General features: G+C 40.5%; 1 protein-coding gene across 2 annotated transcripts in view; it reads left to right on the top strand.

The window, feature by feature from the left end:
* Positions 1 to 23,318, top strand: part of rbpjb (recombination signal binding protein for immunoglobulin kappa J region b) — a 58,235-nt gene that overhangs the window by 28,651 nt on the left and 6,266 nt on the right. The window contains exons 2-11 of one of the 2 annotated variants that reach the window (XM_028563956.1): positions 2,708 to 2,746; positions 13,780 to 13,875; positions 16,747 to 16,912; positions 17,342 to 17,516; positions 18,280 to 18,417; positions 18,694 to 18,806; positions 19,528 to 19,668; positions 20,061 to 20,216; positions 20,335 to 20,438; positions 22,957 to 23,179. In XM_028563956.1, coding sequence (XP_028419757.1) covers positions 2,708 to 2,746; positions 13,780 to 13,875; positions 16,747 to 16,912; positions 17,342 to 17,516; positions 18,280 to 18,417; positions 18,694 to 18,806; positions 19,528 to 19,668; positions 20,061 to 20,216; positions 20,335 to 20,438; positions 22,957 to 22,966 — 1,138 coding nt within the window. In that variant the 3' untranslated portion in view covers positions 22,967 to 23,179. Of the gene's footprint in view, positions 1 to 2,707; positions 2,747 to 13,779; positions 13,876 to 16,746; positions 16,913 to 17,341; positions 17,517 to 18,279; positions 18,418 to 18,693; positions 18,807 to 19,527; positions 19,669 to 20,060; positions 20,217 to 20,334; positions 20,439 to 22,956; positions 23,180 to 23,318 lie in introns of those variants that run through there. The other variant, XM_028563955.1, reaches the window with a different exon arrangement.

The following is a 23,318-nucleotide window of genomic DNA, read 5'->3' on the forward strand; positions in this document are numbered from 1 at the left end:
TGTAACAATTAGGAACTGAAAACGTTTGCATATAGTCTGTAAGCAATCTGAAGAAAAGAAAAAAACCTTATTTTCGCTGTACTACAAAGCTGTGTGCGCTGAAGGAGCATTACAGTGGTGCTGAAGAATGTGTCGTCTATGAGCGAGTATGGTCACATATCTACAGTGATGTGCGCTCGGATAGTTTGTTATTGCTGTAGCGAGAGGCCGATTGAACGCTCTGGTAAAGACTTTCATCCGAGTATGTTTTTAACAAGCTCTAGTAATACATGTGTTTGATAGGGGTGGATTTAGAGCTGCAACAATTACTCTATTTATCAATTGACAGAAAATGTATTAAAGAAAATAAGCCAAGCATCAGCTGTTTCTGGCTGTCAAATGTGACGATTTGATGCTTTTCTTTCTCATACATGACAAAAAACTGAATTGTTTAAAGGACATTTGAACATGTCATTTTTTACATTAATTGATTAATCAAAAAATAATCAACAGATGAATTGATAATGAAAACAGTTGTTAATTGCAGCCCTAATTTGGGCCACTGTGTTCTGGCTCTTACTCCAGTGCACTTTGTACCAACAATGGAAGAACCACTGACTGATATTTTGAGTTCACTTAATTGAAAAATGAAGCTAACTGACAGCAGAGTAATGTGCAGAAGTATGCACCTTTTTTCTTTCAGAAAGTTAACCACAACAATTTGGAGGCATGTTAAAGTCTTCTGTCTGTATGGGAATAAAAATTGACGTCAGCTATGAAATGTTGCAGGGTTTACAGCCTTTTTACTATATGTGTGGTCTCGGCACTGGTTTCCTTAACATGCTGACTGAGAGTTCATGTATGACTCAATCACCGTTCAGCCTCCTGGAAGCCTGATGAATCAGTAAAGTCGACTGTCCACTTTTAGGAAAGGGTCTTTGGAATGAGTGAAGGTATATGATGCTGTCATAATAGTGGGAAATTAATGATTAATTGGTGGTAATGTCATGAAGATGTAGCACTTAAAAGCGCACAACATCCAGCAAAATGAGCTGTTACGCGTGTGTCATCCTCCCAGTTTTGGATTTACATGACATAGATCAGCCCTTGCTTTCTTTAGATCTAAAGAGGGTTGGGGGCCTCATTGCAAACCCCCCACCCCGCTGCACGACACACACTTTTACTGTCAAATAGGTCGATTTAAATACTTAGTGGAAAGTTGAACTAGGTTTCCTGTGTGTCATTTCGGGTAGCTGTACACCACGGAGAGGCTGCAGACTTTTTAGAAAACACCTGAACAGTGAGTTCCAAAAATGTCTTTTCGGGCAGCTGCAGGTCTTTAAGTTTCCATCTACTAATATTTTACCAAAGTTTTAATTCATATGACAACTCTTTCATATAAATGATATGCTGTCAGCAGTGCTTATTTGTGGTTGTCTCATTTTTAGACAGATAGAAAATGTTAGACTTTTGTCATGTCGGTGTCATAGACTACATGTTCAGTTGGCAGCTCAGCACTGTGCCCTCTGCTTTTAATAATAATTTTTAAACATTTTAATTTAGTATATTCTGGCACACATCCCTGTGAATTTGCATACACATGTAAATGACTACGTCTCCTTGTTAAAAAGTGATCCTTTTACAACCAACTGCCCATTTTTAAAGCACTATGTCGTACCTCACATCTAGAATACAGAAGTGTTTACCCTGTTAAAACCCAGCGGTATCTACTTTTCAGAATGCTGCATGTTGCCTCAGACCAAGTGAAATCTGCCTTCGGCTATTATGAACTATTGAACTGAAAGCGGCATCAGGAAATTATCAATTCAGATGCATTTTTACGATTCAGATCAGCACACGTGAAGCCTAACAGCTATTGTTATCAGTTTGTAGTGTTCCAGACTTAATGGATTTAGTGCCATATGGTCAAACAGTGAGGTCTGTATCACCCCCACATCTATGACTTATTAGACATTTAAAGCTGTAGGTTTTAAAAACTTGTAACCGAGATAAGTATGTGTAGTCACTGTAATATCAAGCCTCCACTCCTTGGGTTTCATGTGGTGACGCGCAGCCTGTTTTAATGTGCCATTGTGAAGTATTAGTTTGAGTAAAGTTCAGTGTCTTTTCACCTGCTTTAACCTGCCTGCTGACACCGACACATCCTGCCACTCCACCTTTATTTGAGCACTGTGCCACTACACACTGTCAAGGCCACAGTGGCGTGTGCGTGTCAGTGTGTAATGCAGTATTTACTAGGAGTGGACCGGTTCGCAGCTCAGTTCATATCACAGTTTTAGGGTCATGGTTTTCGGTTTTAACATGCCTTTCCTTTATTTATTTAGCAACATTTATGGCAAAGAAAATAAGGAACATAAACACTTCTTCATTGCCAAAACTCTATTTAAAGAATAGGTTTTCTTATTAATTAATTGTGCGCGATCACAGAAGGCTTGTATCATGTGGACGCGCCGACAGTGTTGTTGTCATTACTTAGAATTCCGCATGGGGGAGACAGAAACTACGCTATATAGCTTTAATCATATGCTGTAATTCCGCATCCTCCACAACTGCATATCTTTGGCTATAAACCCCCCTGAACCGTGACTAGCGGACCAAACGGTTCAGATTTTTTACTTGAACCGTTCTATACCTAGTGTTTACGCTGTGTGTGTTTTGTGGTTAATAACCAGCCCGCTCATGTTTTCTTCTCCCTTTGTCTTTGCAGGAAGTTCGGGGAGCGCCCTCAGCCACTGCGCCTAACAAGGTGAGTGTGCGCATACACGTTTAGATACTCAACGTTTTCTTCCTTTAACTCCTTTTGTTGTCGTGGTGATATTTGTATGTCTACCTATGTGTACTTTACACATTTGTGTGAATACAGCAATACATGAACAACACGTCAGGAAAAATCTAACAACATTTTAAATGCTGTTCGATTTTTCCTTCAAAAGCCGTTTAATCAGGGTTCATACGTTTTGAAACAACCTGGAAAAGTTATGGAATTCGAAAAATGCAAATTCCTGGTCTGGAAAGGTTTTGGAAACATAAAAAGACCCAGAAAGTTTTGTCATTCATTTTATAGTTAAACTTCTGAGGGTAAACTTTAACACAGATTTGTATTCTTATTGTATAATGTCGACTGACATTTTCTGGAACCCATAGTCATGGAAATGTACCGAAAAGTATTGGTTAAAATGCGTATGAACCCTGTTTAATGTCAGGAAGGTAAAAACTAACAAAAACAAACCAATGCATAAAATACACTAACTACTCACCCCATTTCTGGTGGTGATGCAGAAAAAGTTAGAGCTACATCTGTAATGACCACAGAATAAATGTAGATGCCGATTTGCTGCATGTTGCCACGATAACGATAAAAACAACCGTACGTTAATGTACTAGGGATGTAACGGAATGGAAATTTAACCTCACGGTTATAGTGACCAAAATTATCACGGTTTTCGGTATTATCACGGTATTCTTAAAAGTGTGTTCAATATGTTCAGAAAGCACAAGCTGAAATGGTTTCAAAAAAAGTGTAACAGTGTTTATTATATTACAAAAATATAGGCAATAGTCTTGTAAAAACTATTGAAAACCGCTGTAGCGTGTCCGGTAAGAACTTGAACCAGAGATGTCTGACTTTGAGATCCAGGAAGATTTATTTACAACTCGAACATGAAGTCAACTATGAAGTTGTATTTGACATTACATGTGAAGTTGGTTGTGGTTCTGAAATATAAGCAAATAATAATGCACATTAATAAGCATCTGACTTACTATGAACATTATTTACCAAAAACTAAATGTTATAGCCACCAGCATATAACAAGAAACAATACTAAGAATTACATTAATTTCTCTGTAATAATTAACATAAATGTAACGTATTGCTTAGTAACGCAGACCAAGAATAAGCCACATCTATTACAGCACACATATCCATAACCGAGCAAACTGTGTAATACACCTTTTAATAGCTAAGCATGTGGCTCCCCAGCGCTAGTCTGTTTACTGGCAAATGCACCTTGCTAGCAAATTGCCCTATCCATCCATCCATCCATCCATCCATCCATCCATCTGAACATCTGTCAGCTATGCGATAAGAAACACAGCAATATTGTAAAGGTGATACTCTCTCTCTCTCTCTCTCTCTCTCTCTCTCTCTCTCTCTCTCTCTCTCTCTCTCTCCCACCTCCCCCAAATAAATGTCACGTCGTAACACGGGCTAAACTTATCCACATTGTAGCAGGACACTTATTGACTTACGTTCTGGGCTGCACACATCTCTTCAGCAAGTCCGAAAATGGGAAAGGAATGATAAAGAAAAAAAGTCTGTCTACAACCTCTGTTCTGTCACCTTCTCCTGTCGGAGTGCGAGTGATTGGCAGGAGATCAAAGCAATGACTCCCAATGATTGGTCAATCATCTCAGGAGAGAGAGCAAGTGTTACTGTGGCCTTTTTTACAAAGCTGATAAATGTCCTGTCTGAGCGCTGTCATCTCCTCCCTCCGCCGTGATTCCAACTTCAAGAAACGCACTGTAGGCTACGCAGTGCGCCTGCTCGGCAACTTCAAGAGACTCGGGTGAAGCCGGGAACACGCGGTTTCCACACCGTGGTAATCCACCGTGATAATAATGGTATTATACCGGTAAATGAAAACGGTAATTGTTATCTTCAACATTTTTACCGTGGTGTACCGTTACATCCCTATAATGTACCAAACAACAACGTTGTGTGATTCTGGCCTGATCGTCCATACTTCCACCATTGGACAGCTGTTATCGGTTGACCCCCGCAGTATTACATAATTTTTGTTCTGCTATTGATTGTTCAGGAGTTAGATCTCTGTAGTTTTTCACTCTGAGACATGCTTGTGTTAAAAGCTCATTTTAACACAAGCAGTTGTTTGTAGGCAAGGACTTTCACTCTAAAACTCAAAGCCCTAAGCTGTGCCCTGCATTCAGCATAGCTTTGACTAGCAGTGCCGCAAGTTTTTGATTATTTTGTTCCTCTTATGTTTGTTCCAAGTCATTTGGAGCAACTGTGTGTGTGTGTGTGTGTGTGTGTGTGTGTGTGTGTGTGTGTGTGTGTGTGTGTGTGTGTGTGTGTGTGTGTGTGTGTGTGTGTGTGTGTGTGTGTGTGTGCGTGTGCGCACTTGTTAGCTTGTTGGTGTTTTTCATTGTTACTGGGAACAGACGTGCGTGTGTGCGCTTGTCCTTTGCACGTGGCTCTTGGTGGGGAAAATAAGGGGTTGCATACTGCCTGGAACTGCCGAGCATGGTTTTGGGAAAAAAAGAGGCCCCAGCACCTTTTGATGTGTCCCCTTCTTCATTCATGTGCTGCCAGTCCGCTGCCTTCCAACGGCCCCTCTATTTGATGGTTTGGATGGCCAGAAATATGACTGACACAAAACACTCTTAATCTAGCAGCTGAAAGGCTGAAAGCACAACTCCTTTAGTGTGTATGTATCTTTGTACCCCTGTGTATCATGGTGTCGTGTCTGTTTGTATCTGGCTCAGTGTCCTCATGTCTGCATGTTCACTCACACACTCACGTCACACTCGCTTGCAACAACAGCAGCCCCTACGATTTTTTTGTCAGGCAGCAGCACGGACAGCTAAAATAGTGCATCGTTCTGCAGGGGCGTTTGAGGGCAGCTAAAGCCATGGGTCCTGTAGGGCCGCTCTGTCAGGAAGGCTACTCGACTGGAAATACAATACATGACACACATACACTGGAAATGAGTGCACACAGACGTGCACAATCATACACACAGGTACACGTGCACAAATCTACACACAAACAGACGCAACACCACATTAACAATATAGGCTGGATAAGCGGCCTCCTATGTTAGGGGAGCAGCCCGTGTGTGTGTGTGTGTGTGTGTGTGTGTGTGTGTGTGTGTGTGTGTGTGTGTGTGTGTGTGTGTGTGTGTGTGTGTGTGTGTGTGTGTGTGTGTGTGTGTGTGTGTGTGTGTGTGTGTGTGTGTGTGTGTGTGTGTTTACAGGGGGGTCTTGTGACAGTACCGCTCTGCTGTAGACACTGTGGCAGATGTACAGGACAGATGCCTGTCTGCTCTGTTGCATCTGTAGCCTGGCTTAACCCAGCCCGTCTCACACACACATGCCCAACCCCTGCAGTGCCTGCTGTTGAATGGATAAATTAAAGTGGCCATTACTCTAACTTCCTGTCTCATCTTCCTGATGAAATAGGGCATTGATTTCCCAGTTTGCAGTGTATATTTTTTATTAAAGGGTCAGTGACAAATAAGGGTTGGGCAGATGAAAAAATGAAAAAACTTTGAAAAAGATTTTTTGAAGGCATCCTTGAGTTTCGTTAAAATGTATATTTTGTGTTATTGTACATTTTATTTCATTTGAAATAGGATTTTCACCATTTTTTTTAACAAAGGTAGGACCAAATGGACCTAAAATGTCAAGTGGTGTAACCACAAAGGAATGATTAATATTTAATATTTCATTTCACAGTTTGTGAGTGCACTCATACAAATATAACTATTACCTATTTCCAAATTTCAGCCAAAAATAGATTTGATTAGGATTACTTCTAAATTTAAATTATATTTGTTGTTGCAATATCAAGTGGTAGACGTGCTGGAAACATTTGTTTTCTAAATAATCTTGGACAAATTGTGTAAAAAGTCTTAAAATTGTGTTTCTACAGTGGAGTAGAGTATTACATTTTATCAAACATAAATTTACCTGCACATTATTATTTTTTCAAGAAAAATACTGGTTACCCCATTTGACACAAACCAGTTACACCACCTGACGTGATGCTTGTAAGTGACACTAAACTACTGAACTTGGCGTTAAATTTCATTTCAATGACAAATATTTAAATATATTATAACTCATTAGATTAAATTAAACAACTAACATCTTAACAAATTGTGTGTGAATAGTATTTGTGTGTGAGAAAGAGGTAGATAGATGAAAGAGAGAGGGAGAAGCAAGTCTGTTTAGGGTTGTGCATGCCCTTTAACATGTTTACAGGTAAAGAGCTCATATTATGCTTTTTGGGATGTCATAGGTGTACAAAGTGAAAAAGCCCAAAGTCCTCCCCAAAGGGACTTACCATCTCCAACAGAAAACACTGTTCACAAACTGCTCCAAACAGCTCTATTGTAGTCCAGCCTTTACTTCAGAGACAAACGTGGTCACTTTGTAACACACGTTATAATGCTCGCCTAGCTGCTAGCGTGGCACGCCCTCATACTCTGCTTCTGACTGGCTAGTAGTCCTTACCTAGCTACTGCGCATGTGCGACTCCCAACAAAGATGGAATAGAAGTGAGATCTCAGTCTGTAGCTAAAACAGAGAGCTAAACACACAGGGTGAAAATAGGAGCTGCAGCAATGTGCAGTACAACAAAAATATGGTGTTTTTTGAAAATTAAACCATGTTAAACTATTCTGGTACAACCTCTAAATGCAATTATTAACCTGAAAATGAGCATAATATGACCTCTTTAACTTATTCTGGTGCATTTATTGGAATTCAATTTGATAAACTGCATTTTTTCAATGGCATTTTTAATATTTAAGTAACATTTTATACTTAAATAATCCTTGAATTTGTTAGGTATTTTAAAGTTGCTGTTCTTGTAACACATTAGAGGTCACAGTTCAACTGCCTCATTCTGTGTTATTAAATTGTTAAGAAATTATTGTAACATTGCAATGGAATGATATGGAAATTTTAATTTAAGGGTAAAACTTTTTTTAAACACTAAGGCCTTGCACTATAATGACTTAGCCTAGCCAAGCTAAATAAGCTATCTTAATTAAGTGTTGGATAAATTACCACCACTTTTAAAACATTCAAACAAAGAACACATACAAATAGTTCTAAATAGTAATTAAGTTCATATAACCTCTTGGACCAGTAACCGGTTACACCATTTGACATTTCAATGTAAAATCAAATTAGTCAGGCATTATAATGGACACATATATCAGCATATGGCCTTGGTGTAAATAATCAAAACACTGTTTTTACACTAAATACAAATATTTATTCAACATAATTTTTTTCTATGTTTTACTTGGGTCATACCATTTGACATGTGAACCAAAGAACTGAACTTAACCTAAAAATGTCTTATTAACTTATATTTATCAGAGAGTTATTAACCTTGTGATGCAGCAGTTATGCTGATCAGGGGTCCTTTTCTCTGATGTAACTTCCTGTCATGTGGTCTTCTTGCTGATTTTAACAAAATGGCACCTTAAATGGTGGTTACACCACTTGACATTTCAGGAAGCTAGCATGACTGACAGGATTCCCTAAATTATTAAAATAAATATCAGCATCATTTTAAAATATATTGGAAATATGTATAATAACCTTTTAATTATGGTTAAATTAAATGTATTTAAATTTAATTTAACCTTATAGACACAAAAAAATGTGCGTCACGTCATTGACCCTAAATTCTCTCCTGTGCTCTCACACAGACACATTCTCTCTCTCTCTCTCTCTCTCTCTCTCTCTCTCTCTCTCTCTCTCTCTCTCTCTCTCTCTCCCCTGTCCTTAATGTTTATATGCATGTTGATATTCTTTTTATGTATGTCTTTATGTTTGTCATTTTGTGTGTCTGCACACTACTTGCATAAAAAGTGGAGCTGTGCACTGGTCACTGTCTCTCTCATTTCTCCTTCCCATCTTCGGCGCTCAGAAAGACACCTAATCTCTATCTTGCTCTCTGAATGTCACTTTGTCTCATAAAATCTTGTTGCCAAAAATGTAAAATATTTTTAACCTTGTTGCTCATTGCTGGAACTATTTCCATTTTTATTCATTAATTATTGTATCACTGTCCTTAATGACTTTATACTAGTTACTACTCAAACATATCTTTGCACAAGCATACAAGACTATGCTTATTAGTAAATGGGCAATTCTGTGTAGATGATGAATTGGCTACATCTACACATTTTTCAACTGTTATGCTGTGAATAGCCTTAGTCATTTTGACTAAAGTTTATATGCCTACATTATACTCATCTGCATGTTATGCACTGGGAGTGTCATTGTCATTAATTCATGTTTAAGTGATTGTTTTTCCCTCTTATATGCTTTTAATCTTTTGAGGTCTTGATTTCACCCTAAATTTCCCCACCTACATAAAAAAAAAAAAAAAAACCTGTATGACATTGTCATGTGCATATTAGGGGTGGCACAGTTCACAAAACCCACGGTTCAGTTCGTATCACGGTTTTAGGGTCATGGTTTTTGGTTCTGTACGGTTCTTATTTTTTCTTTTAATCTTTAGCACTCCAGAAATATACTTCAGCATATGATATATAGCTTAATTATCCACAATGTAGGATACAGTATTAAATAATTGTATAGTTATATCATGTAATTATACATAAACTGAATTTGACTTGACTTTAAGCACATTATTAGGACCATCTCTGAGGAAAGCTAGGTGAGATTTGATACAGCAAGAGGGAAGACATTGATGATTTCAACATACTTTTCATTTATTTGGCAAAAAAAAGGAGAATGTGTATTGCCATCTACAGAAGCTTATGTGCCTTTTTAGCCCATGAAGATTGAAATATTACAGAATATAAATTGAAATAACTTGCATTTATCAAACTGCCAACTTCAGTGTAACTCTTACAAAAATGGTATCATTTAAGAGAGGAACTCTTAAAGCTCCATCTTTTGAATAAGTCAGAATACGTTAAACATAAAAAAAGTTTACATTCTTAATTTCCTGGGCTGGGACACACAGTCATACGGTTTGATAAAGTACTTATTGGACTTTAACTCATCATTGCACTTACAATAACGAGCGTAGCTGTCAGGTCCTCCTGTACATCTCATCTCCGGTTTTTCCTGCATCCACCATGTGTGTTTGTGTGTGTGTGTGTGCGCGCGTCAGTTGCGGGAGGAACTGAGCAGCCCCGCCCGCTGCAGAGAGCCGGCACGATTGAAACTGCAGCCGCTTCAGTGACTTTAGAGTGAAAAAACGTTACAGTCTGCATTGATGTTAAAATGTATACAGGTTGGCAGGACAGTCTGTTTTCCACGGACTTTGGCTGTACATTTTGTTGGTAACTTGTCCAAAAAGGGAAACACACTGTCTGAGGTCACATACGGGCACCTGACAGACATGAGGCTACGTTGCGCATGCGTCGAACCGTGCGGCACGCTCCGAACCGAGACAAGCGGACCGAGCGGTTTGGATGTTTTTTCATGAACCGTACCACCCCTAGGATACATGATTTTTATGGCTGCAACATTATGTCTGATGGAAATATTTTAGAGCATCATTTTATACGCATTTGACCTATTTGGTATCTTTGTAAACCTTTGCTTCCCCACTAGAATTAAATCTAAAATTCTGTGGGTTTCAACAATGCTTGGCTACACAACACAAGTTTGTAAAGATGGACCCACCACTGGGTTTATATAATTCATTTGATCCCAGAGTATTCTGTTTCATTTGAGTGCTGCCACATGTGGGACATCTTTGTTATCTATTCAGGGGTTATTTATGGGTAGCTGTGAAGTGGATAGCAGGGCATTGCAGATGACAATACACGAAGAACCACTGTGAGTGAAAGCTTAGGCATATGGTGGAGCATTTCTGTCTTGATGGGGGAACCGTCTCTCCCCAACGTAGCCACAGTGGTCTGGAACTGTTTGGTGAGTAGTGAAACAGTGTTAACCACAAGTCAGGGCTGTCGCACGAAAACCTAACCAACACTATTGTGAGATTCTTGGGTCATAAGATAACTATGCATGCACAAATGTATTTTGAATATTTACTCACGGTCTTGACCCGCATATAAGATGACATCGATATAAGAGGCAGAGGTATGTGGCTGATCAACTTTTAGCTTTTTGGGGGAAGTGATTAACAAGGTAATATTTAGACTTTGCAAGGTGGTGTTCAAATACAGGGCATATCCAGCAGGGCTGTTTAGTTACCAGCACACTTGGAAATAAATGGGTTAGATTGTTTGCATATAAAGCTGAGTTTGGTTTTTCCTTATAATCTGCTGCTTATTTTATGGATTCAGTGATTTATTGTTTGGTCTGTATAAAATATCTGAAAAATGCTGTTTATTTCCCTATAACGTATGGTACTGTTTTAATACTGCTGGTTTTGTCTTAAAACTCAATTATATTCATTGTACTGCCACATATGTCAAGGAAAAGCATCAAACCCTCATATTTGGGAATCTGGAATGTAAAATTTGGCATTTTTAACTGCGTCAAGGTGCCCTAGTGGCTAAGCTGCTTACCATGCAACCCCAGCGTGTGTGTCTGTGTGTTGTTTTATCTGGGAAGTCACCCTTCCGGCAAATGTCGGTCACAGGCATCATCAGAGGTGTCCAGTGACATGTGCTCTGCAGGTTTGAACTGTGTATTCTCCATATAATCAATCATAGATGTGAGCTCAGGAGCCTCCCTTGGGTTATTGTGTCTGTATCGGAGTATGATACTGGTGAGTGTATCGTTCACTTTAGCCCCAGATGGAAGGTTAGGTCAATTAATGTAAACACCTTTTTCCCCCTGGCTTGATTTAAGAAAAGAAACTAATTTTGTGACACCTATTTCCTATGCAAATCTCACAATTTGAAACTGCTAATGAAAACAGGTAAATCTCAACAAAGCTCATGGTTGATGTCAACTCGGTGGCTGTACCTTATTTACCTGGTCTTCTGAACCTAGGTCGCGCAGATATCAGAATTTTTTAAACATTGTTCGTCTACTATTTCATTACTAAATTCACTTCTGAGACTTTTTTATTCGAGAAATCAACTATGTAGAGGTCAAATATGGGCCTTCTTACGAAAATTGATGGCTAGTTGCAAATTTGTTAGGACTGTGTCGGACTCGAGAAGCTCCACAGTCTGACGTGACAGCCGCCAGTTCCTGCTGACTCACGGACAAGAGGCGTTTATTTCCCCAATCATTTGTTTAAATAACTCAACACGCATATCCATTATAAGATTAACTGGAACCTGTGGTTTTTCAAACTACAAGTTCCGCTCTCACTCGCACACACCAGCCATTTAGCAGGAAGAGGGGAGGGAGAACAGCGAGCTGCCGGGCGTGGAGCTCCGTCAGGGCAGCGGCATTTGGTTGTCCAGTAACCCAGAAATGGTGACTTTGCGCTGGGTATGGAGCGCCGCGGGCTGCCGGCCGTGACGGAGCTCCAGCTAGCTCACAGCGGGGTCTGTGAAAGACAACAGGCCGGGCTGCACGTCAGACCGTGGAGCTCCCGAACTCCGACGCAGTCTGACCAAATTTGCAACTAACCATCAATTTTCGTAAAACGTCCCATATTTGAGCTTTATTTAGTAATGAAATAGGAGATGAACAATGTATAAAGTGTGTGTGTGTGTGTGTGTGTGTGTGTGTGTGTGTGTGTGTGTGTGTGTGTGTGTGTGTGTGTGTGTGTGTGTGTGTGTGTGTGTGTGTGTGTGTGCTTCAACCAAACAATCCGTGTGCAGCTCATCTAAATATTCATGAGCATATCATATAAGGCAGAAAAGCTCTCGTTTCATCCAGGGCTTTTTCACAGGGTTGCATTAGGAACAGCAGCCGGGCCATTTTCAGCCCAACCAATGTTACATACCCTATTAGGAGACCTTAAGGAACAGTGTGAAATACCCTATATAATCATTCTATCACTCCTTTTTTAAATTACAGCTTTTATCCCAAAAAATAATTGTCCCATCACACAGTGAGGCGAGGAATTAAACGTTTCCCAGTCCATTATGAAATGGATAAACCAAAATCCCTCTCAGCCTTCCTCCTCCTCTTCTGTGCCCCCCTCCTAAACACACACGCGCACACACACACACACACACACACACACACACACACACGAGGGGCCCCTTGCTTTTCATAACAAAAGGCCCTGTCCAACCCGAGCGTGTGGCCCAGCATTGCGTGGCAGAGTGGAAAGCTGTGTCTGAGTGGGAAGCCCTCTGAAGCACCCTGGCGTGTCAGGTGTCACTGACATCTGTGCATGTGCGTGGGTTGGGTCAGGGTGTGTTAATGTCCATGCGTATGATGCGTCTTAACTGTGCATCTAAGCCTGATCTTTGACCTCTTGCTTTTCAGACCAGCATAAGCTCTACTGGTCTCCCAGATATTCAAATAATTTGAGGCTTGTTTGTGTAAAGGAGGTGTGGGAGGGTTTGGAGTTGACAGAAGTAATTGGAGCGTGGACCTTGCAACATTTTGACACGAGATGAGGAATCTTTGCTGGTGAGCTCAGCTCTGTTGTTTTTGTTTTTTCAGCTCTGGTGTTTTCTTTTTCCTTCTCTCTTTAAAACCCCCCCCCCAACCCCTACTCTTCCTTGTTTCCTCCTCTCCCCTCTCTCGTCCCTCATGCTCCTCACTGTCCCCCTGAGCCGGTCATTAACGTTTCAGCCCACCCCCATCTCAAACTGACCCAGCTGGGGGAGAACATAGCTTTTTTTGGCTAGCAGAATGTGCAGGCTTTCCAGAGGTCATTGCGAGTGTACTGTATGTGTGCATGTGTGTTTCTGTATGTTCTCATTCCATACTTCACACGTTTTATTTTTATTTTTTACACTAAAGCGTCGCCTTTTTAAAACCTGCTCGACGATACACAGTGACCCCCGCCCCACATCAAGCCTTGAGGCTCCCTCTGCTTCAGCTTTAAGTTTCCACGCACCCAATATCCCCTCATCTGCTAGATCACAAAATGGCTTGTTAATGGACAACTTTCTCTCTCTTTTTTTCTGTTTCCCTCTTTTCATCTTGCAGAGAAGCGATGAGGAATTACCTGAAGGAGCGAGGTGACCAAACTGTCATGATCCTGCACGCAAAAGTTGCACAGAAATCCTATGGCAATGAGAAAAGGTATGACCCTGGTATGATCAAAGTTACCTCAGGCCTTGATAATCATTGGAAGTTGTTGGATATGAGAACATAAAGTAAGGCTGAGAATGTTTTTGAAGGTTTAACAGATAGATCACCGTCAGTTTGTGTAATCTCTCTGGCTATCTGGGTAGGAGTAACACTTGACATTCAGAAGACGGATTTCCTTTCACTCTTGGAGGAATAGTTAATCATTTTGTGAAATTTGCTTTCTTGCTGAAAGTTAGATAAGAAAATTGACACCACTTTCATGTCCATTCAATAAATTTGAAACTATAGCCAGCAGCCAGTTACTTAACAAAAGGCAACAAAATCTATCTACCAGCACCTCCTTAAGCTCACTAATTGACTAAGTATCCCTTATTGTTAATCACAAACTGAAATGTAGTTTTACAAGGAGTTAATTGCCAGACAATTTTTTGGCCGGCAGCAGGCTAGCTGTTTCCCCGTTTCCAGTCTTTATACTAAGCTAAGCGGCTGCTGGCTGCAGCCTTAAGGCCCTGACACACCAAGCCGACGGCCGGGGACTAGTGGCAACGAAGGACTACTGTGATGTCGCCTCCGGTCGGCTGTCGTCGCCTTTGTCTTGGCCAAAAATTTGCAGTGGAACACACCGCAGAGGCTACAGCCGGCAGCCAAGTACCACGTATGTGCTGCGTCTGCGTGAGAGGAAAAAACTCTCCTAAAAAAAGAGCCGTTGTATATTTGAATTTTGTCGTGTCTCACTGCAATTTCGATTTCTTGTTGTTGTTTTTTTTTTTCAAATAAGGTGTAAAAATTCACTTGTTAAAATGTGTCAACCTCTTATTATAAATGCTGTTTAACAAGCCTTTATACACACTGACCTATTGTTGAGGACACTGATTGCAAACAGCTAAGCCTTAAAGGGAGTTATTGGCATCATGTAGAAACACAGACTTGGCTGCCTTTATTGCATTCAGGCTAAGGGGTGAATGGAAACCACACATTCCAGCTTGCCTGCGCACAGTGTGGTTACCTGGGCCTTTCTGACCTCCCATAGCAAAAGGTCAGAGGAGGAAATGAGTGGCGACCTCGTGTGTGAGGCCACGTTCAGGTGAAGGCCACAGAGAGGCGGAAGGAAAGGGTGCAGGGAGAGGGAGTTAGGGGCGATGGGAATATAGGGGAGATAAAAGGTTCTCGCTGGAATGTGCTGGTGAAACCATGGAGCATTTCGGTGTAACAGGTCTCCGAGTTATACGGTGCTACTTACCCTGTTGCTGTCTGTCTTTGTTTGTAATTTCCACGCAAGTGCAGGGTGATCACTTTTTTTCTCTCCAACTCATCTTTTCTGCCTCAAACCCTTTCTGTAACTCTGCTCTCACCTTTTTACCTCTCACTCTCAAACTTTTTATAGCTTTTTCCTCCCCCCTCTCACTCATTATGCAACTCTCTTCAGCTCTCCATCCTCCGCCTGTTTTCTTGGCCCGAGCTGTAGCGCTGCTTGCTATCTCATCAGGCCTATCTCTTGGCAAATCAGCCATTGCGGGCCAACTCTGAGACACCTCAGAGAGTTGGAGCACAACAGGAGAGAAAGATGGCGAAAGGTTGAGATTTAGATGAATTCCTCCGATAAATTGTAGCTGTATTGTCCACTTAAAGTGACACTACTGAGGCAAATGGCAGTGAGAGGAACCATTCAACCACTCTTGTCACATGCACACTTGTACAGGTTCAGTGCCAGTGTTGCTGCATTGTGAGTTACTCAATGCCATGCGGATGCAAGGCTGAAAACCACATATTTATAACCAGTAGAGCGTCCATCCGGATCACAAACAAGTGTCTGAATGAGTGTGCTAAGCTAAAGGGATTTCTGGTCGATCACATTCACAGTACGTCTGTCTCGCACCTCTGATTACTTCTGTCTATATTGTAATAAGGGAGCCCAAGAAAGTGGGTGCATGGAGAATGCAAATGTGCTGTCTCCCTCTTTCTGTCTGCACTTTTTATAGGAGGTGAAAGTAGACAAACACCCACAGAGACAGACAGTGGTGTTGCGAAATAGGTCCCTTTCCAGTTCCACACTGACGCACATGACTTTATTTGAAGTTATGTTGGTTCAGTAATGAGTTGATTTCACATTTTTGACAAGGCTTAAGTTGTCATTTTTCTTAATGAAGTTCTGTACTTGATGTTAGAAAGCATTTCAACGGAGAAGAGCAATAAAAGTACGAAATCCCGAAATTGAAAAAGTTACCTTTTTTCTTGAATAATGGGTTATATTTATTTCAACAGATGAGTTTCATCTGACTGCTCATGTTAACAGCTGCTAAATTAGGCTTGACAGCTTGAGGAAATAGTGCTTAGTTCAATTGTATATAACCGTATGATGATGAAAGTTTATGACTGTCTTGTTGAAGTTTAGCACAGGTCTGCCCTCTTCTGGTGTAAATTAAGAGATGCACATTGACCTCTTTTATTTATTTTTTTGCTCACATCCAGACTAAATTGCTGTCTTGTTCAGCGGTTGTGTCCTTGAAATGTACTTTTCAAAAATATTATTACTCTGTTGATGTGTGTTTGTTCTTTTTCTTTTTTTAGGACAAATAATGTCATAGTCCATCTTAAAGCCATGCAGATGTTATTTTTTCTTTTTCGTCCAGTCAAGTGGAAATAAAAATATACTTATATTTAAAGTAACAGACTAAAATACAAGTTACAGGGGCAAAAATTGTTGCAAACATTTGGACCCACTTAGCTCATCAGGTAGCCACTTGAGTGTTTTTTACATTAGCAGATGCTTAAGTGAACATCAATGAAGGAGAAAACAGCGCATTTTTCAGATGGTCTAAGGATTTGAGTCCAAAATTCATAAATATGTGTGCATGTGTCCAGGTTCTTCTGCCCTCCTCCGTGCGTTTACCTGATGGGCAGTGGCTGGAAGAAAAAGAAGGAACAGATGGAGCGGGACGGCTGCTCCGAGCAGGAGTCGCAGCCTTGTGCCTTCATCGGCATCGGCAACAGCGACCAAGAAATGCAACAGCTAAACTTAGAGGGAAAGGTACAACACGCGCGCACACACACACACACACACACACACACACACACACACACACACACACACACACACACACACACACACACACACACACACAGTGTCACTCTGTTATTTACCTTCACATGAAAACCTGTTGTAGTTATTCACATGAAGCTGCCATTGCTACACACCTTCACTCCATGCACTTTACTGGAAGTCTGTCATTTTGTCTTCAGTGCATTTGAAGGTTATTTTTTCTAACCATGTTTCTGTTGACAGTGGTGTAAATTGTGTAACAGTGTAAAGAAAATATAGGAATGTGAACTGTGTTCTTGTGTCACTTTGTGTGTATATCTATTTTAGGAAAGGTTTCACAGAATTAATCATTTGCAGCAAGAAAAAAAGAAAGATCTAATGTGTTGTGATTTCTGCCTCCCCACCATGTCCACCCAGAATTATTGCACTGCCAAAACCTTGTACATATCCGACTCCGACAAGAGAAAGCACTTCATGTTGTCTGTCAAGATGTTCTACGGCAACAGCACTGACATCGGTGTCTTCCTCAGCAAGAGGATCAAAGTCATCTCCAAGCCCTCCAAAAAGAAGCAGTCCCTCAAAAACGCTGACCGTAAGTTTGCATTCGTCTGTGTCTCAACGCACATTTTATTTGTCAGTTACTTGTGCCGGGGATACTGATGAGTTTTGATGGTCATGTACACTAATCTCTTTTGTTTGTAAGTAGCTGTGGTGTGTTGTAGTACAAAAATGTTGCAGACATCTTTACTTTGTGGTTATATTCTTCAGTCAAATTTATGTTCTTGCAATAGATTTCACATCTGATAGCAGGATTTAAAAAAAAAAAAAAAAAAAAGGATTTAAGAAAAAGGATAAAAAGTATAAGTGTAGCACAAAACAGAAACTTAGGCACTTAAAGGGCATAAAAACTCATTGTTTTTAGAAAAACCCTTTTCAGCCTTTAAAATGTCAGTAATTTGTATTTTTTTTAATATTGCTGACTGATTTACTTATTTTACTATGGAATTTATTTAAATCTTGTTTTATGTATTTTTTTTAAATTTCTTTACATTTCTTTACTTTGTATTTATTTATTTTAATTACTTTATTTGCTGAACATTTTTCCTATTGTTTTTAAACCGGTTATTATTAAGCTTATTATCAGTATTATTTTTCTAACCACTAGAGGGCAGTGTAGCTTCACTTAAATGTGTCCAGTAACCCAGTTATGTCACAAGTAGCACACCTGTAGTGTACACATCACCTCTTCTGCTGAGATTATCATCCTGTTAACACAGCTGACATGTAATGTCATGTTTGGGCTGTTATGTAACCGGCCCGTCTTTTTGTGTGTTCTTGTTCATGTTTGTCCACAGTGTGCATTGCATCAGGGACCAAGGTGGCACTGTTCAACCGTCTTCGGTCCCAAACAGTCAGCACGCGCTATCTACACGTGGAGGGCGGCAACTTTCACGCCAGCTCCCAGCAGTGGGGCGCCTTTTACATCCACCTGTGTAAGTCTCATTCAGCCAGAGCTGTTGCTGTAACACAAGCACAAACACATTACGTTAGAAGGGCTTTGAATCACACGGAGTTAAGTGACGAATGTGGTTTGACAGCTTGTCACATTGTCTTCATGTAAAGTAACCCACGCTGTATTATAATAATTACACAGCTCATTCCTCACGGACAACGAAAGCGATTGATTGAATGTGGGTTTGAGTATATAGAAAATGTTGAAGCTTTGCTGCAGCACTGACCTTTTTTGTCCTGCATGGTGCTTTTTTCAGTGGATGACGAGGAGTCAGAAGGAGAAGAGTTCACTGTGAGAGACGGTTACATCCACTACGGCCAGACAGTCAAGCTGGTTTGCTCTGTCACTGGCATGGCCCTGCCCAGACTGGTAAAAAAAAGAAAAAAAGAACAGAAATAGAAACTTTAATGATCCCAGCAGTGAATGTTGGTTTATTACATCATCAGCTAAGAGAATAAAATCAAGGGAAAAAAACCCAAATCATGCAAACCATTTAAAGGAATAATTTGAAACATTAGACCAACTTTTTCGGGGAAAATCTTCACTGGATTAACAAAGGTCTTTATGTTGTCAATATATTTGTTTCTTATTTATTAAGAAGACACAAAAAAGTGTTAATTTCAGAATTTTGGTGCTGGTATTTAGATTTTGTAACCATGGTGGCTGTTTCCCCGTTTCTAGGCTTGGAGATGAGAGTGGTATCAATCTTCATCTTATATAACTTTTGTCAAGAAAGCGAAATAAGTGTTTCCCAAAATGTCAAAAATATTAATTTAACATAAATATAAAAGTAACATGTTGGTCCAAAGAATGTTTTCCTGGCATTAGTCTCATGTTCCTTTACAGTTAGTAGTGATTTAAAAAGGCCCCTACTGAGCTTTCTTTTTGCCTTCCCTCTGTCCGTCCATCTTTCGTGACTGTTTTTCTCCCACTATTCTGTCTTTTTCATTCCTCATTCCTTGCTGACTTTCGTCCTTGTTTTCCTTTTCCTGTCCTCCCCCCTGATCTGTTTCCATCCTTCCCTTTCCCCTCTCTCCATTCTCCCTTCTATCTTACAGTCGTCTAATCCCTCTCTTTCTTCTCCTGTCAGATCATCCGTAAAGTGGACAAGCAGACGGCGCTGCTGGACGCCGACGACCCCGTCTCCCAGCTCCACAAGTGTGCCTTCTACCTGAAGGACACAGAACGCATGTACCTGTGCCTTTCCCAAGAAAGGATCATCCAGTTTCAAGTTAGTAGCACTTTATTACATCTGACATCTCTTCACGTGGAGACATGAATCCATGGATCCAGGTCACTTCACCCTCAGGCGCAATCACAGGATGATTACCTTAGCATTCTGAAATAGGATATTGGAAGTCAATTTGTGCTCAATTCTGCATCTATTCTTTGTCTTTATTATACGGTATGGGGATGTTCAAGAACAGGGTGCTATTTTGCTCTTTGAAGAAGATTGTGCAGTCCACTCAGCTCCAGCATTACTACTTACTTTGAAGGTTGTAAAGATGGACCTTTTGATTGCAGTCTTAAGGAGAGTAGTCTTGATTGGATGTAACCATCGGTGGTTATCTCTGCCCCTGATGTGCTATGAGGTCATGTCTCCCCTTCTTCCCCTTCTGCCAGGCCACTCCATGCCCAAAGGAACCAAACAAGGAGATGATCAACGACGGCGCCTCCTGGACAATCATCAGCACAGACAAGGCTGAATACACTTTCTACGAGGGCATGGGCCCCGTCCACTCACCTGTCACCCCTGTGCCTGTGGTAGAGAGCTTACAGGTACACACCGAAGAGTCCCGTCCCGTCCCAAACAAAAGCTTTCCTGAACATAAACACAGTGTAGTGTATGTTGAGTCCTATATCAGCGAGGTTACTAAATGATATTCTTTGTCTGCAGCTAAACGGTGGAGGCGATGTCGCCATGCTGGAGCTGACAGGACAGAACTTCACTCCAAATCTGCGGGTCTGGTTCGGAGACGTTGAGGCCGAGACCATGTACAGGTGTGTCTTCGCATCCATTCTTTTCTTAAAGGTTCAAGTTACTTTACTCAGGTTCAAGTTACTTTATTTATACCCGTAGGTGAATTTGCTGCGCAGTTAAAAAGTGCAGGGCATCCAAAAATACACAAGTACTCGGCCCTGGTGCCCAATTTCTGGCGTATGACTATTTTAGAAAAATAAATAAATTAAAAAGTCCACATGGGATTTGTTTTAATGTGCTGGAATTAACCAATCCTCAAACTTCCACCAACCAATGAAACGAGTTCTAGCCAATCAGATGCAAAGTAGGGCGGGTCTTTGCCGAAATGTCAGAGTGTAGTGCCGGTTCGGTCTCCGTGGTAACGCGGCTAAAAAAAATGGAGCATGTAGATACAGCTTTAGTTGAAAAAGGAGTTAAAAACAAATGGCGCTGGGCATTAATGGAGGACAAGAAGAAAAGGGTGGAGACGGGAAGTTATTCAGCACTTGGTGCCTCAAACTGAGGGAGCCGGTGCTTCTGCAGCTCATGTTGAAGGAAGATACTGTACGGCAGCAGCGGTAAGAAAGTGCTTGCTAGTCATTAGATGCTAATCACAAAGCTTCGGTCCGTGCACTCTGTCATACGAGTACGTTACCGGCAACGACCGCTACCACTGCGACTGTTCCCGTTCATAGCGCACCATGATTTGTAAAAGCTATCTGAAGCCCAAACTGCCTTGATAAAGCGGTCTGGTTGGAATCAGCATGGCAGGTATTTAAATATAACGGCCTTGATTAATTTCAGGATTATGATATTATTGCAATATGTAAATCCACATTGACTCTTTATTTAACATATGGTTGGAAGAAGTAAAAATTGATCCAAAACTTTTAAGTTTTTATAAATTATGACTTTTATTATTGTGTAATGTCAGAAGGACTTTAACTGTTTTGCCAGTCAAATTAACTTTAATGAGTGCATATTGAAATATTACACTGTTGGTTGGCAAAAAATGCATCTCAAATGCATCAGATTGATGCTTTAAAATATGGAATATTTAAAATTTTCTTCCGGGGGAGCATGCCCCTGGACCCCCCTAGAGGGGTAATATCCTTCTCACCTTTTTCACCCCTGGCCCGTTTTCATGCCTGATAAATAATAGACACACACAAATACTAGCCTAATTCTAGGTAAATTTACTATGTACATTTGTATTGTTTCTTCCCCTGCCTCTGACTCTTTATTCACACTGTAATTCACCAGTCTACTCGAAGGACTCTTTCCATTTCTTGGCCAAAATGAGATCCATTTTCTCATTAGAATCTTTCTTTTTTCCTCATTAGCATAGAAATAGTCCATTACGACTAATTTGAGGATTTATAAACATCATACAGTCATAGAAAATGATGGAGTTTAGTTTCAATGAATATAATGAAGATATTAATAAGTTAGTAGTTTATTTTAAATTCATAAAAGCTTTCAAAATGCTCTGTCAGACTTAATGCTGCAGATCCTATGAATGCGTAATGGCCTAAATCTTATAAATCAAGTTGTGTACGGCATAATCCTTCTGCTCCAAACCTGTGGTTATTTTTGACAAGACCTTTTTAAAACCCCCCTTGGAAAATGCCTTAGCTTTCCCTCTGTCATGTTGAGTTTTATAGACGGATTACATTTTCTGTGTTTATCAGTACCACCCACCAAGCAATAGTGAGTCAGAGACGATGTGGGAACATGAAAGTCTAATATGACCACTGTCAGCAAAACAGTGGGACCTCCCTGACTGCAGTGCTTTTGACCTCTGAGATGTTATTGTTGCTTCATATATAATAATAATCTGTTCTGCTGTATGCATTTGGCCATTTGACAATTTGTCAACTGTCAGAATGTGGGCAATGTTGCAAATCAATTAACAGCTCTGCTTTATGGCAATATTGGATCTTTTAAGATGCCCCGAGCCTCTGAAGGTAAAGTCAGTTTCCCCAGGTGAAGTTTTAACACACATTTTAACTTGAAGTTACATTTGTAATGAATGTAATTTATGCCAATGGACAATTCAGCATCAACAATAACAGCACGTCTGTTATTGTTGGCCAAAAGTCAAATCGCTCCCTTGTGATTTGTAAGAGCATTCTGCCCTCTGATTAGTTTTAATTTTAGTAAATACAAGAACAGCTTAATACTAAATATTAAACTGTCACGTTTGAATTCATAACATTTACAGAGGGTTTTCCAGTCGGTGGCGTTACGTTACAACACACTACACAGTGCTTGATCATTTGTATTTGATTAGTTAAGCAGTAGAACTACTATAAAATCCACTTACTCTCATCTCATATTGCAGCAATAAGGCTTTACCAGGTAACATCATTTACTGTCAAACTGGCAAAACAACAAATTCAATGGAATTAAGTAGGCTAGTCTAAACATAACTGGTGTGTGCATGTCATACATCTTTTCTGATTTTATATTTGGTATAGGCTACTTATTAGCTACATGGCCCTACAGTGTAATGCAATACAAGGATAACCAAAGCTTTTCACATCTCGACTTTTGCAGGCCAGAGTAGCTGGAGAGATTAGCCAAAAAGTGAAAAGGAAAGCTAAGAGTGGGGATCTTGCCAGTTGTTTTGCAAAGAAAATTGAGAAAAGTGCACAGGAGGAAGAGAAGGAGGGAAATGAAGAAGGCAGTAAAGTGGAGAGACCAGGAGGGTCAGAGCAGGAGAAGACAACAGAAGGAGATGGAGAAATAAGTGAAGGAGAAGAGGAAAAGGAAGAATGGACTGTGATGGATGAAGAGGAGGCTGCATATTCAATGAGAGGGACAGAGACAGGGAGCGATCAGGAGGAGGCAGAGGAAGATGACAGGGAGGAAGAGGGTAGGCCTGCAACTCCCTGGACCACATGGTATGTTTTAATTCT

Source organism: Perca flavescens, chromosome 19, assembly GCF_004354835.1.
Source record: "Perca flavescens isolate YP-PL-M2 chromosome 19, PFLA_1.0, whole genome shotgun sequence".
Classification (NCBI taxonomy): domain Eukaryota; kingdom Metazoa; phylum Chordata; class Actinopteri; order Perciformes; family Percidae; genus Perca; species Perca flavescens.